Source organism: Panthera onca, chromosome X, assembly GCF_046562875.1.
Source record: "Panthera onca isolate mPanOnc1 chromosome X, mPanOnc1 haplotype 2, whole genome shotgun sequence".
NCBI classification, from domain to species: domain Eukaryota; kingdom Metazoa; phylum Chordata; class Mammalia; order Carnivora; family Felidae; genus Panthera; species Panthera onca.
This window is the reverse complement of record NC_138357.1, coordinates 1738457-1752543: the sequence shown is the minus strand read 5'-3', so window position 1 is coordinate 1752543 and position 14087 is coordinate 1738457. Positions and strand designations below refer to the sequence as shown.

The window sequence follows — 14087 nt, the reverse complement described above, 5'->3', positions numbered from 1 at the left end:
GGACAGGTTTTTGTGTGGGCATGTGGCTTCAATTCTCTTGAGTAGACACCTAGGGGTGTAAATACTGGGTGCGCTTTCTCCTGCCCTTGGACAACGAGCCCAGCTTTCCAGGCCACCAGGGGGCCCTGGCAAGACGGCGGTCAGGACCCGTTCCTTCGATTCCACACAGAGCCCCTGGCCTGGCACCAGGCGCGTGGCAGGCCCGGACCAGTGCCGGGAGCCATTCCCACTATGGGTGGCCGCAGGGGCGGCACAGACGTCCAGCCATGTTACCCGGAGCCTCCGCCTGGGGTGCTGACAAGTCATGGCCCCGAGAGCAGGGGAGTGAGGTCGCACGCCCGTGGCTTGGCTTTACTGAGCTTCAGGCCGGCCCCAAGGAGGTGATGAAGACAGCTGACCTTCGGGAGAGAGGAGCTGGCAGGACCCAGGAGAGAGGGTGCGCCCCCCTGCGGAGGGGGACGGGGGTGGGACTGCAGAATTAGGCGATCCGCCTGCAGTCGGAATGCTGCCAAGTCCGGGCCGCAGCCAGATTGTAGTGGGCCAAGAGGGACAGAGGAGGCAGCCCGTCTGGAACACTCGGTTGAGAGGCTTGCTTTTGAAGGCAAGCCTGCAGGGAGTTGTCGTCAGGAGCGGTCCAGGGAAGGGTTATGGACTCAGGCCAAGGAGACCCGAGCTGGTGGAACCTGAGTGCCCGTGGGCACCTTCAGTTGCTGCGGGAAGGCCACCGGGAGGGCCTGGACGAGCTCCCCGGTGACCGCAGGGGCCGTGGGCTCCTGGGAAGCAAAAGGGAGCAGGGGAGCCCCACCCCAGGCCTGTCTTTCCCTTCCTGGGTGAGGGGCCCCCGCCAGCACCACTCGCGACCATGCGGGCCCACCAAGATGGCCCGACCCGTGAGGAGGCTGCGTTTTGGGCCGCAGCAAAGTCTCCCGGCCCCCCGCCCGCCCCCCCCCCCCCCCCCCCGCGGCTCTGAGGAGAACCACGCAGCAACGGCGGGTCTGGGCCTCGGGCCGCTTCCCTAACCCACACGTCAATGTGGAAAGGCCGACACTAGGGCCCAGCTGGCCTAAGCGCGAGCACCGCACAGTAGGGAGGAAAGCGCACGTAAACACCAGCGAGGGCCCGCGGCAGCTCCTGCAGCGGCCTTAGCAGGCGGGGGACTCCGAGTGGGTTCCCAGAAAAGCCTCTGAGCCGCCCTCGCAGGCTCACCTTAGGAGCCAGGAGGCAGGGGGTGGGGGAGGGGGAGGTCTAAGTCCCGGGCCCAATTAAGAGATCAGGTGGGGAAGGGTTTGGGAGCTTCTAAGGTGAGGAAGCCCCGGCTGATCCCGCGGGCTGCTATAAAGCGCCGTGACCCCCCAAGCAGCGCCAGGGCTGGCAGGCACTGGGGACAGGGCTTTCCGGAGCCATGACCCAGCGGTGGGGCCCCCAGAGGCTTGCAGGCGGGCAGCCGCACGCCAGCTTGGAGGACAGCACCCGGGCGAGCATCTTCACCTACACCAACAGCAACGCCACCAGAGGTGAGCAAGCGGGCGCCGTGGAGGCTGGACAGCCCTCCAGGGACACCAGGCCCGAGTGGCCACGCGGAGGGCCGCTGGCCACCCACCCGCCAGGAAAGCTCTCTTCCACACACGTCAGCAGCGGCCGAGGTGGTCCTTCTCCCTTCACCTTCATGATGCCATGAAATTGGGGGGGGGGGGGGGCGGTCCTTTCTGAACACAAAAGGACACCGTAATATGCAACTTGCCTTTCCAAACCACACAGGCTTCCCAGACCTTTTGCGAACCGCTGTCCCGGGAATGCTCACTGACTCTTTCCTTGCGGTCCCGTGCCGCTAGTAAGCACCCGTTACGTTCAGTTCTGGCGTGTCTCTCTGGCCGCACCGCCCTGGCTTCCTGGGAAAGAATCCAGCTCGGACTCAGTTTTGCACCTCCCGAAGCCAAAAGGAGGCAAACAGCAGGTGGCCCGGAGGAGGGTAGGTGCCTTCTCCAACCTCAGGGTCGGAAGAGACGGGAGTGGCCGTCCTGTCCAACTCTGCCCCCGGGGCCTGCAGACTTCGGCTGCACGTTCTTGGGGAGGGGACTCGCTTGGCTCCCAGGGCAGCCTTTCCGCTGGGAGGTGTCCCAGGAGAAAGGGCTCGGGCCCAACAGACACCTGAAACGTCCGCGGAGGCGGCCCGAGTTATGCCCTGGAAGTGCACCAGTCCGAACGCTTTGCGTGCAAGCCTTGCAAAGAACTGAGGACGTTAGTGACCCCCTGCCCCTGGCCCCCCTTCCCCAGTCCCTCCTCCAAACCAAAGACCACCCCATCTGTTCCTTCAAGGACGTCTCAGGTGCCATGGCTTCCAGAAGCCACACCAGCTCCCTGACAGCCAGGGTTCCCAGGCCAAACTAATTGAGAACCCTCAAGTCTGCCCTGACCTGATCGTTCTGTCAAAATGTCCTTGATGGCGACACAACAGGGCCCTCCCTGGAGGCCCCTGGGCCTTCACTGATGCCTGAGATTCCTTTTTGTACATTTCCCCTGGCAAAATTCAAGTATCTAGCAAACTGGACCCACTCCTGCTGATTCCTGGAAGCAGATCTAAGACATGACACCATTCCGTCTGTAAATCTTCAGTATGCACCTGTAAGAGGAAAGGACTCTAAAACATAAACACAATGCCACTGTCACACCTATAAGGTAACATTGCCTTGATATCATTGAATCTCTTAACCAGTGTTGAACAAAAGGTCGTACATTTTTTTTTTACCTTGCTTGAATCAGGGCTCCGATAAGGTCCACACGTTCAGATCGATCATTATCTCTTTTTGTCCTCTTTGAAGTCAGGGGCTCCCTCTCTACCTCCTTGTAATTTATTTGTTCAAGGGAATGGGTCACCTGTCCCCGGACCCCTCCACTTTGGACTTGCTGATGGTTTCCCGTGTGTGGCTTCCCATGCCCCTTCCCATCTTGTTCATCATTATGTGTCTGTAAATCTGTAGTTGATCTGAAGATCTGCTTGGAGGCCAGTTGGATCGGTTTTGTGTTTGGTTGGATCTCCTCACCGTCAGGAGGGTGCCCCTTTTTCTGGGGTGTTGGCAGCTGCTGAACTCGATGCTTGGACCCACGAAACCACTGGGGGTTGCAAAATGGTGACATTCTGACTTCCTCACCCTGTCTTCATCTATTAGCTGGAGTCCTTGGATAGACTGAAACATTCCCTCATCTACTCTTGGCTTCCCCAGGGACACAGAGTGTATGGGAAAGGCAGGAGAAATGCTTCTTCTTTCCTTTTATTTCTCCCACTCCAAAGTAATGACTTGGTTTCCCAGTGGAGCCAGTTGGGTTTGACCTCTGGGTCTCCTTTCTCTCCCACTAAGAATCTTGTTCTCAAGGGCTTTGCATAGAAGAATAAGAATATGATTCAATTACTCATTTGCTTTTTATCACACACACTCACAACGGTCTCAGAGTAATGACACCGACACCGCCATCGACAACATGCATACCCAAAACTCAACATTTGGACAGGTCTTTTCGTCCTTAGGGTCTATGCCACCAGGTTCGAATAGTCAAACTAGTGCCCTTCCAAGTCGTTTAGAACAGTCCCTCTCTGTGTGATTATGCCTCTGAGTGGATATGCATTTAGGTTCATTTGTTTTATTTTTGATTTTCAGGGATTGCTTTTTAAATTTTAATGTTGTTTTAAAATCGTGTAATAAAATATTCACAAGGTTCCGAATTAAAATCTAGAGAAGAAGGTATATTCACAGAAATCTTGCTTCCTCGCCTGCCCCCACACCCAATTCACTCCCTCCCTGAATTTCTTCAGAACACCTTCCCCCCGGGAGTTGACCCTGATACCCTTGTGGTGCCCACTTCTTTATGAAGTTGGTCCTGGAGAGTTCAGAAGCGAGGGGCAGGCTGGGACACGGGCTCTGCTTGCGCCGCTAGAGGACCCTCCCCTGTGACCTCCCACATTCGGAGCAGTCCATCCCCTCCCCCACTGTGCACAGCCCCGTCCCTCTTGTCCCTGCCCTGTCCAATTTGGACTCGGCGGACTGTCCGGGAAGGATGCTCTGGCTGCTTCGTTTTGAAACTGTTTAAAAGCTGGAGCGTTCCGTACACCTCCCAGTCCCAGCTGCTGTTCTCGGACTAACCCGCTGTAGTTTCTGGGCAAGACCCGTTGGCAATTCGGGGTCCTCTGTTCTCCGGTCTATCAGCAGCCCCGTGGTTTCCCTCCACTTCCTTCTGTACGGAAACTGATAGCACGCGGGCCTTCGGTAGTCAGAGGTCTGTCCCCAGGGGGCCTGTGCCACCTAGCATGGCTGTGGGCATTGCTGATGGGTTTCCAGGAGCTTCCCGTGAAAGCAATGAACAAAGCTCACGCACAGGGTGCTGGAACATCACGGGTGCTGTGGGGTCTGGTTGTGCTGGGGGCGATTGGCATCTACCCCAGCCCTCCTAGCCAGGGGACCCAAGAAAGCCCTACTCTTCTAAAACTAGTTCGAGCTGGGCTTTTGTGGCACACAACTGAAGTGTCCTGGTAAATGTGGGGACTCTGCGTGGATGCTTTCCTGGGCGTCATAAGGCTTTGGTACACGGCGGCAGGCGCTGGCGTATCATCCCTTTAAGTATTTTGCCAAAAATGATGGTGGTAAAAAAGGTCCTTCAGCACGACAGGTGTAGAGCCGCTGCGTTGTAATAAAGGGGAGTTACCCTTCCTTTTCGTTGCGTGTGTTTCGTAGGGCGGCTGTAACAGCACCACACGCTGAGTGGCTCACGCAAGAGAAACTCCTTGGCTTACGAGGAGTCTGAGGTCCGGGCGTGGGCCGGGTTGGCTCCTTCCGGCGACTCCGAGAGAGAGTCCGCTCCGGGCCTCTCCTCCGGTTTCTGGCTCTTCCCGGCCATCTGCGGCGTCGCTCGGCCTGTGGAAGCATCGCCCGGATCTCGGCCTTGATCTTCACGTGACCTTCTCCCCGTGTGCGTGTCTCTGCGTCCAAACTACCCCTTTTCGTGAGGACCCAGTCCTACGGGATTGGGGCCCGTGCTAATGACCGCACGGTAACTTGATCATCTCTGTGCAGACCCCGTCTCCAAATAAGGTCCCCTCCACAGGTCCTGGGGGTTACGACCCCGACATGTCGTTCTCATGGGGGGACACAACTCAACCCAGAACTCATTCGTTCATCCATTCTCTGAGCACTGACTGTGCGTCAAACCTGCCACATGGGATACGACGAGACGTGCGCGTGGGTGGCTCCAGTACAGTGTAGGATGTCACGCAGGTACACTGAGGTGGCGGTCCCAAGGGGCTGAGTTGACACTCGGCTTAGGAATCCGGAAAGGCTTCCGGGAAGCAAGGCCATCCGAGCTGGGCTTCACGGTATGGGAGAGAAGAGGACCGCGGTGCAGGGGAGAATGTGAGCAAAGGTCCCATGACAGAGAGGCATGCAGCAGTCACGGGAAGCAGCGCGGCGGGTGCAGGGGTTTGAGGGAGCAGAGGCCTGCCCACGGCACCCCAGAGGGCCGGCCCGTGTACGGGGGTGGCAAATCGGATGGGGGGGTGATACCTGGCATAGCTGGTGAGGAGTTCGGCTTTGTTAAGTTCAAGGATGCCTGTCTGGTGGGCCACGGCCTCTGGCATGAGACACGGATGCCTCACAACATCCGTGAGGTTCCAGCACTCCATTCCATCACAACACGGAAGGTTGTTCGCAGGCAGGCCCAGCTAGAGGGAAAGAGCTGGTTGCAAAGGCAAGGGTAGCGGGCAGGAGGGCGGGAGGGCTAACGCGACGCTCTGACGAGGAAGGGAGGGCGGGGCGGGCACAGCTGTGCAGGCGGGTAACGCCGACGCCCAGCTCCTCTCCCCGCGCTGTACCTCCTGCCTTCTAGGCCCCTTTGAAGGTCCCAATTACCACATCGCGCCCCGATGGGTGTACCACGTCACCAGCGCCTGGATGATCTTCGTGGTCATTGCGTCCGTCTTCACTAATGGGCTTGTGCTGGCAGCCACCATGAAGTTCAAGAAGCTGCGCCACCCTCTGAACTGGATCCTGGTGAATTTGGCGGTGGCTGACCTGGCGGAGACCATCATCGCCAGCACCATCAGCGTCGTGAACCAGATCTACGGCTACTTTGTGCTGGGCCACCCCATGTGTATCCTGGAAGGCTACACTGTCTCCTTGTGTGGTAAGCTAGCCAGGGCCCCGGACTCCGGGAAGACCCAGCCTGCCGTGTGTAAAGGAAACATTCACGCGGCACCCCCCGGGTGTGCCCACGGTGCGCATTTGAAGGGAGACAGACCTGTAGGGGAACCTGGGCCGGGGTCATCGTGGGGGGGGGGGGGGGTTGCAGACCAACAAGTGGGCATCCAGAGTGCCTACCCTGAGACGGCCGGTCTAGGGCCACGCAGCTGGCATAGGAGGAGACGGACAATCCCAGAACAATATGGGAAGGAGGGCTCCGGTCACCCCAAACAGAAGTTCCACTCAAACTGGGCATGTGTGTTCTTTCAGCTCACCTGTGTCAGCTTTTCCCAGAGAAAGCAGCGCTTCCCGTTAGAGCTTTTGAGATCCTGAAACTGATCTCAGATCCTGGTCCCCATCACTCACATCTCTGTGGGCCGGGGCCCTGCTCAGGTCAACCTTGGCAGAGAAGAACCCATGTGGGGGGCACCAGGAGCATATGATCCCTTCCCCGAGGCACTCCCGAGTCCCGGAAAGAGGGGTCCCTATCCCAGATCGCGAGCACGGGGCGCCATCCGCCCCCTCAGAGGACCGTGTGCAGGAGGAGACGAGGGAGCACCCAGACGTTGAGTCAGCGAGATGAGAAGGGAGCTAGGCCGAGGTGGCCAAGGAGAGCAGGGTGCAGGCGGCAGCTGGGTGGGCAGAGGACAGGTGAGCATTGGCCGGTGGCCGAGCGGACTATGAGGCCGGGCACGCGCAGGGGCGCGGACTTGATTCCGGGAGGCGGAGGCTGGCGGGAGAGACCCGGGAAGAGGCCGAGTGAGAGAGCAAAGGCCGTGCCCGCAGCAGCACGAGGGAGCTACCCCTCCCACAGGGCCGAGGGCTCGAGGCTGGCCTGCCTCCGGGCCCCCAGCCATCACACCACTGCTCTTCCGTTTTAAGTTTCCCAGGACCACGGGGTCTCCAATCCTGGGTCCTGAGCACCCACATCTAACTCGGGTTCATCCAACTGCCACCTAAACTGGTCTCCAATTCAGATTCTGAGAGGTGGACATGAAGAGGAGGAAAAAAAAAAAAGACGCTAGGACAGCCAGGGCCTGGGGAAGGCAGGGGGACCCTGGCTGCAGGTTTGAATTGCTACTGCGCATCGGTGAAATGGGGGCAGGACACGGGGGCAAGATTGAAATGAGCGCATCGGCCCCTCATATCCCTGTGAGGTAGGTGCCAACACGAGGCCCACACACTGTACAGGGCAGGACGCCCCCCCCCCATATCTAACTGCCCCTCGTTTTACAGATGACGGCCCAGCGCTCTCCCAAAGGTATAGAACGGCAGTGACCAGGGAAAGCCTGCGGACCCCTCCTCAGAAGAATGTTTGCCAACGTGCACAATAAGATCCATAGAACTACAAAGGAGTCCCATGATACCGAAATATAGTGATCAAAGTATTAAATATCAATGAGTGACATAGTCCTTCACTAAAATTATGAGTAAATGCATTTTTTAGAAGTATTGATGACACCATTCTTTATTAAAGTATCAAATAACCGGATCTGGTCTGACAGCCACTGAAATTTCAAAGTGGTAATGAATATGGTGATATAGGGAAGTGTCTGCTGCCTCTGTAAAGTGACCAAGTCGCAGGCACTGCTAATGCTGCCATGCTCATAATGGAAGGCGATGCCAAGGGTCCATTAGAGTTTTTAGTGGAAAAAAGCTGTCCTTTTTCCCGCCCCAGTTAATGGAGCCCTAAACTCTGCCCACAGACCTCCAGTGTCTAAGCAGGGCATGGAGACATGATCTCCACCCGCCGGGGGGAGGGCAGCGGTGGGAAATCTGGAAGCCTAGGTGAACGTGCATATGGGCCGAAGGGCCACAGGTCACCGGACACGTCCCGTTTCCTTGCCCTTGGCTGGGACCACGGCACCTCAGTGTGGTCACGTGGGTGCACGCATGGCCATCGGGAGTTGCGTCTGCATCCGAAGAAAGGCTGGTGGCCAACTAGGAGGAAGATAGGAGTCGGGGTGCCAGAGGCCCAAGAGGAAAGAATGGGGAAAGAGGGTGTCAGACAAATTGACCAAGAGGTCCACTGCCCCCTGGAGCTGAACACACTTTTTGGAGAATTAGGTTTTTCACATGGGTGGGGAGGATGTCTCTTGATCCTAAAAGCTATCGGCTGGTCTGGGTGGAAGAAGTGATGTTGGAGGCTCAAAGCCCTCATCTGCCTGCTCTCCCCTGCAGGGATCACGGGTCTCTGGTCCCTGGCCATCATTTCCTGGGAGAGGTGGCTGGTAGTCTGCAAGCCCTTTGGCAATGTGAGATTTGATGCCAAGCTAGCCATCGCGGGCATTGCCTTCTCCTGGATCTGGGCCGCTGTGTGGACAGCCCCGCCCATCTTTGGCTGGAGCAGGTAAGGAGGCCAGTATGTCAGGCATGCAGCTCATTTAGGACAGACGGTGAAGGACAGCGGGGAGGGTCAGACACATGACTCCATTTGTAACCGTGGGGTCAGTCGCTTCCTGTTTCTGGGCCTCCGCGGCCCCATGACTAGAGTGAGGATGGACCCGATGTCCCTGTGACCCCCTTTGAGGGCGCGGTGCCTATGAACATATAAATCTGCCTGGCTGCGACATGGAAATAGGTCCTGTGATCTCTGAGCCTCTGGAAAGGTCTGTTTCTGCCAAACATGAACGGCTCATGGGTGCACACAGAGAAAGGCGACAAGCTCAAGCCACAGGAGCAGCTATAAGTGAAAGCAGGGCCATCTCACCCACTCTGCCCTAGGCCTACGTCTCGCACATTCTCGGGGGCCTCCCTTTCAGAGACTTCTTGGGTTGTAGGTACACCTGGGCCCATAGGTCATTTGTGTCTTGGCCAGGCTGCTTCTTTGCGGGCTCAGATGCTATGTGTATTTTACCACAATAAAAACACAAGGGGCTATAAGACCAGTGAAAACGTTCTGGAACTAGACAGAGGTGGTGGTTGCACAATACTGTGAAGGTGCTGTCAGACTGAATGGCTCGCTTCAAAAATGGTTGGTGAGGGGCACCTGGGTGGCTCTGTCAGTTAAGGAATCTCGGCTCAGGTCATGATCTCGCGGTTCATGAGATCGAGCCCCACGTCGGGCTCCATGCTGATAGTGCAGAGCCTACTTGGGATTCTCTCTCTCCCTCTCTCTCTGCCCCTGCCCTGCTCATGAACACACACACTCTCTCTCTCTCTCTGTCTCTCCAATAATAATTAAATAAACTTCAAAAAAAAAAAAAAGGTGAATACATGCAATGTAAATTTCACCTTAATTAAAACAAGCCACCAATCGTCCACCCCAAGTCAGTGGCATGCCTGGACTGGGGGGCCCCAGGGTGCCCTGCCTGCATCAGGACAGGCTGCCAGCCCTTCTCTCCAGGTACTGGCCCCATGGCCTGAAGACATCATGCGGGCCTGACGTGTTCAGTGGCAGCTCGTACCCCGGCGTGCAGTCCTACATGATCGTCCTCATGATCACGTGCTGCATCATCCCCCTCAGCGTCATCGTGCTCTGCTACCTCCAAGTGTGGCTGGCCATCCGAGCGGTGAGCCCCCGAACTCTCCTGGCTCTACCCCCTGCCGATAGGATCGTGGGAGCCAAGGACACTTAGGCTGGGACAGAGAATCTCTCTCCTGCCCTCAGAGCAGGCCTGAATCCTCCAATTCCTTTGGGGCTGCGCCTGCAGTCCTGGCTCCCTTGTCCTTGTCCCTACACGATGTGAAGGGACCGTCCCCAACTTCATGCTCCCAATAAGGGAGCAGAGCCGCATTTCTTCCGTGACCCGGGACGGTCCTCCCCTGGGTAGAAAGCCTGCCTTTCCCGGGGAGTGGAGAGCAGCCAGCCAGATCCGCGAGTGAACCCTGCAGATCAAAAGGTGCTTTTGAAAAGCTGCCACCAGAGTGACCTTGTCCCCTTCATGGGGCTGTGGGGCAGGCCAAGGAGTGGCTTCACGTGTGCCATGTGCCACCCAGACCCGCTCTCCACTGTCCTCACTGGGAAGTTGACCCCGTCCCGGCCACCCCTAGCCCCCTACGTAGGCAGCCCGAGTGAAGGCCACAGGCTCCCTGCCTTCAGCCTGCAGTGTGCCCCCACCCCGCTTCCTCCCCCAACCCCGCTGGTGGTCAGGGATCAGAAGCAACCTCACCAGCTCCCACAGGTATCCAACCATGGCTTGGGCCTTGTTAGCTCGGGGCTGTGTCCCTGCCCGCAGCAGACAGTGTCCAGCGTCTGTGTCTTCCCCCGATCGGCCCCTCAGAGTTAAGCATGGGGGGCGGGCAGGAAACACGCTGATAAGGGACCAGGCGAGGCTAAGATGGCCTCCTTAGCTCCTTCCCAAACTCCTAACGGGAGCCAGGCTAAGCCAAGAGCTTGGAAGGCCCTTCGAGGCCATCTTCGCCGGGGCAGGCTCTGTGCTACCTCAGAGCCTACACAAGCTCCATCAAGGCCGGCCCGGTCCAGCCTGAGCCAGGCCGCGGGCTCACTCAGGTGGGAGCTGGCCGCTGGCCGCCGGCCGCTGACCCGCCTGGGGTGGGCCCATCTCCTCGTCTTCGTGACTCCACGTCCCCCGGCCACCTGTCTCTCGCCGCCTCCCTGACTCACGGCCCAGGCAACGGCAACACGGAGCCCTCTGGATACAGAGCCCCGAAGGACTCTCCCACGCACCGTCCCCAGGCACGAATCTCTGTCTCCCCCAGGTGGCAAAGCAGCAAAAAGAATCCGAGTCCACCCAGAAGGCGGAGAAGGAGGTGACTCGCATGGTGATGGTCATGATCTTCGCCTACTGCGTCTGCTGGGGGCCCTACACTTTCTTTGCGTGCTTCGCCGCCGCCCACCCCGGCTACGCCTTCCACCCTCTGGTGGCCGCCCTGCCGGCCTACTTCGCCAAAAGTGCCACTATCTACAACCCCATCATCTACGTCTTTATGAACCGGCAGGTAAGTCACACCATTGGCAGAGCAAATAGGAATTTACCCCCGGAGAGCCCAGCGATGGCTCCCGCCTGGAATCATGTCGAGGGGGTGCCCGTTAATGACCTCCAGGACAAGGACCGGAGAAGGCTCAGCACGTGACCTAGCCCCAGCCAGCCCTCCCCGTGGATCGTGTCGGAGTCTCGGCCCGGCACAGCGCAGTCGCGCACGTTGCTGCTCTCCTGTTCCGTCGGCCTCAGGGTTGTCCTGCTGCTCATACCCGAAGGAGCGCCCGGACGTGTCTGCATTGACCCTGGCTGTGCCCTTCCCACTTTGATAGGCACAGCTGGCCTCTCAGTCTTCGCCTTTCCGTTTTTAAACCCTAACCCCAACAAGGACGCAGAGAGGCCCTTCTCGGCTGCACCCGCATGCGGCTTTTGCGACTTTGTGGGTTAGTTCGAGGGGGCCCGCCGTGGTCCCGCCCGAGGTCTCACCAGACGGTAGCCATCATGGGCCGGTATACTCAGCCTCAGCAGCAAATTGCCTGTGACTCCTAGATCCCCCGGGAGGTTACAGGTGAGCGCTGAGGCTTACCATCTTCCAAGCACAGTTTGGCTTCCTCTTCCTTGAATCCATCAAATCTACTTCACTGAGATGCGATGTGTGACTTGATGGTGACCAGAAAGGTCCAGGGGCCCTCGCAGGGGCCTGGCATCGTGCCAGACCCGGTCCCCATTCCTTCCAGCTAGCTCTTCTGTCCCTTCCCCCTCCCCCTCATGTCACAGTTGCTCCAAGGCCCCGCTCAGTCTGGCCTGGCCCTTGGCTCCCTGCAGAGTTCATTAAGCACGCACTCTCTCTGTAACGTTCAGGCATTAAGTAGGACACGGTTGATCCCCCGGGACTCCACTGTTGGCAACTCAATACCTAGAGTGTCTTTGTAGCCCTGACTCCTGTTTCCCGGTTCATGTGAGTCTCTTTTTAGGTCTGGCTTTTGCTTGTGGAACCCTAGGCTCTCTTGCCTTGTACTTGTACTTGTTTACTTGAGTCTCCATTCTCCCCTCCCCAAACTGGCCCTCCTAGACAAGATGTCTGCCCTTCTGGACCTCTCCAGGCTTTTGAAGTTTGCTTTCACCCTCTCCACATTGTTATCCCTTCCTGTTGCGTCCTGAGAGAATTATCTGTAATGGAGCTCACGAGGGCAGAGAACGTTGCTCTTTTTGTCCACTGCCGATCGCCCTGAGACAGTCTGGCATACGGTGGACACTCAGTAGGTAGATGTCAAATGAATTCCTCAGCTAAGTCAATTCTCCCATTCAGTTCACTTCTTGTGTTACTGACTTCCGTAATTATGTGTTTTATTTGCGAGGGTTTTGATGTTGGAGGGAGCTGGAGGTGGTCAAGAATAGGCCTAGAATATACAGGAGATGCCCCTCGTCTGCAGTCTCAAGACATTGGGGTTATCCCAGTGATGATATGAGGTATAACTTGAGAAATGAATACATTACAAATCTCTTTATAGGGGAAATGCACTGGGGCCCTCTTGGTGCCAGAAGATTCTCTTGGCTGTAGACATGAAGTAGTAGCTAGACCGTGGTCTAACTAGTGCCTGCGTGGCCTCAGAATCGACGGGATAGAAACAAGATGACAATCACATCCCTTTTCACTAAAATGCCTCTGAGTCTCTTCCCAGACATTCTGGAAATGGGTCGCCCTATGCATGGGCCCCTTAGCTGGCGTCCTCTTTGGTCACTGTATAAGTTTCCTGGGGCTGCCATAACAAAGTACCACTAACTGGGGCGGGGGGGCGGGGCTTAAAACAACAGAGATGTATTCTCTCCCGGTTCTGGAGGCCAGAAGTCCGGGGTCAAGGCGTGGGCAGGGCTGTATCCTTCTGAGGGCTCTGAGGGCGAATCCGTTCCCGCCCGTCTCCTAGCCTCCGGTGGTGGCCAGCGGTCCTTGGTGTCCCTTGGCTCCTAGACAAGTCACCCCGATCTCTGCCTTCACCTCCACGTGACCTTCTCTGAGTCTGTGTCCAAATTCCCTTCTCATAATGACACCAGTGGTTGGATTAGGGCCCACTCCACTCTAGCATGACCTCATGGCAATGTATATCTTCATCACATCTACAAGGACTCTATTTCCAAATAAGGTCACATTCACAGGCTCTAGGGGTTAGTCCTTGAACGTAGCTTTGGAGAGGGGGGCGTGGTGTTACAACTTGACGCACAATAGTCACCATCAGAGTCTAAATTCGATGGCTCAGATGAGCGAGCAGTCAGGAGCAGACCATCCCCATGTGCGAGTAACAACCTCAGGCCTGCTCCAGTCTCTGCACGGGACTCTGAATGGTAGCGGAGAAGGTGCTCAGTCATCAAGGTGCCCCCTAATGAATAGCCTCCTCAGAATTCCCCGAGAACGACCTTTAGCACGGTATGCGGGCCCTCTCCGCTCTGCTGAGTAGCGTTTTCTGCCCCGCCAGTTTCGAAACTGCATCATGCAGCTTTTCGGGAAGAAGGTTGACGACGGCTCTGAACTCTCCAGCGCCTCCAGAACGGAGGCCTCATCTGTGTCTTCGGTGTCACCTGCATGAGTCCCTCCCGGCCATGACAACAAAAAGGTCTGCTTCCTACCGGAAAACGTAAACCCTGTCCCACACACCGGCACTTCGGCCACACACCCCCCCTTTGCCCCTTCTCCTCCATCCCTGGGGAATAAAAGTAGTTTCTCTTTGCCAAAAACAACAAAGTTGCAGAGGCTCCCGCTGCAGTCTGGGGACACCCGAGCCTCCGAGGGTTCGGTCGCGGGGTCACGAGAGGGCATGAGGGGGATAGAGACGAGAGCAGCACCGCGCTTCAGGGGCTTTAATATTTCCCAAGCCTTGTGTCTGCAGACGGTACGGGAGGATCACGAAACGGAAACGTGAGGCGGGCTGGTGGCGATGGAGCCGGAAAGGGAGGTGAGGGTGGCTGTCTAGGGAGGGCTGGCTGG

The 14087-nt window shown here is 57.4% G+C and overlaps 1 protein-coding gene across 2 annotated transcripts; it reads left to right on the top strand.

Moving 5' to 3' along the window:
- Positions 1–1378: 1378 nt before the first annotated feature.
- LOC145714319 (long-wave-sensitive opsin 1) lies at positions 1379–13802 on the top strand. Of its 2 annotated transcripts, none has more exons than XM_081793738.1 (6): positions 1379–1514; positions 5872–6168; positions 8406–8574; positions 9571–9736; positions 10887–11126; positions 13579–13802. In XM_081793738.1, exons 1-6 carry the CDS (start codon positions 1403–1405, stop codon positions 13687–13689), a joined length of 1095 nt encoding a protein of 364 aa, XP_081649864.1. In that variant the 5' UTR covers positions 1379–1402; the 3' UTR covers positions 13690–13802. The 2 variants fall into 2 exon arrangements, with proteins under 2 accessions (XP_081649864.1, XP_081649865.1); XM_081793739.1 differs by lacking the exon at positions 1379–1514 and adding an exon at positions 2377–2676.
- The last annotated feature ends 285 nt before the right edge of the window (positions 13803–14087 follow it).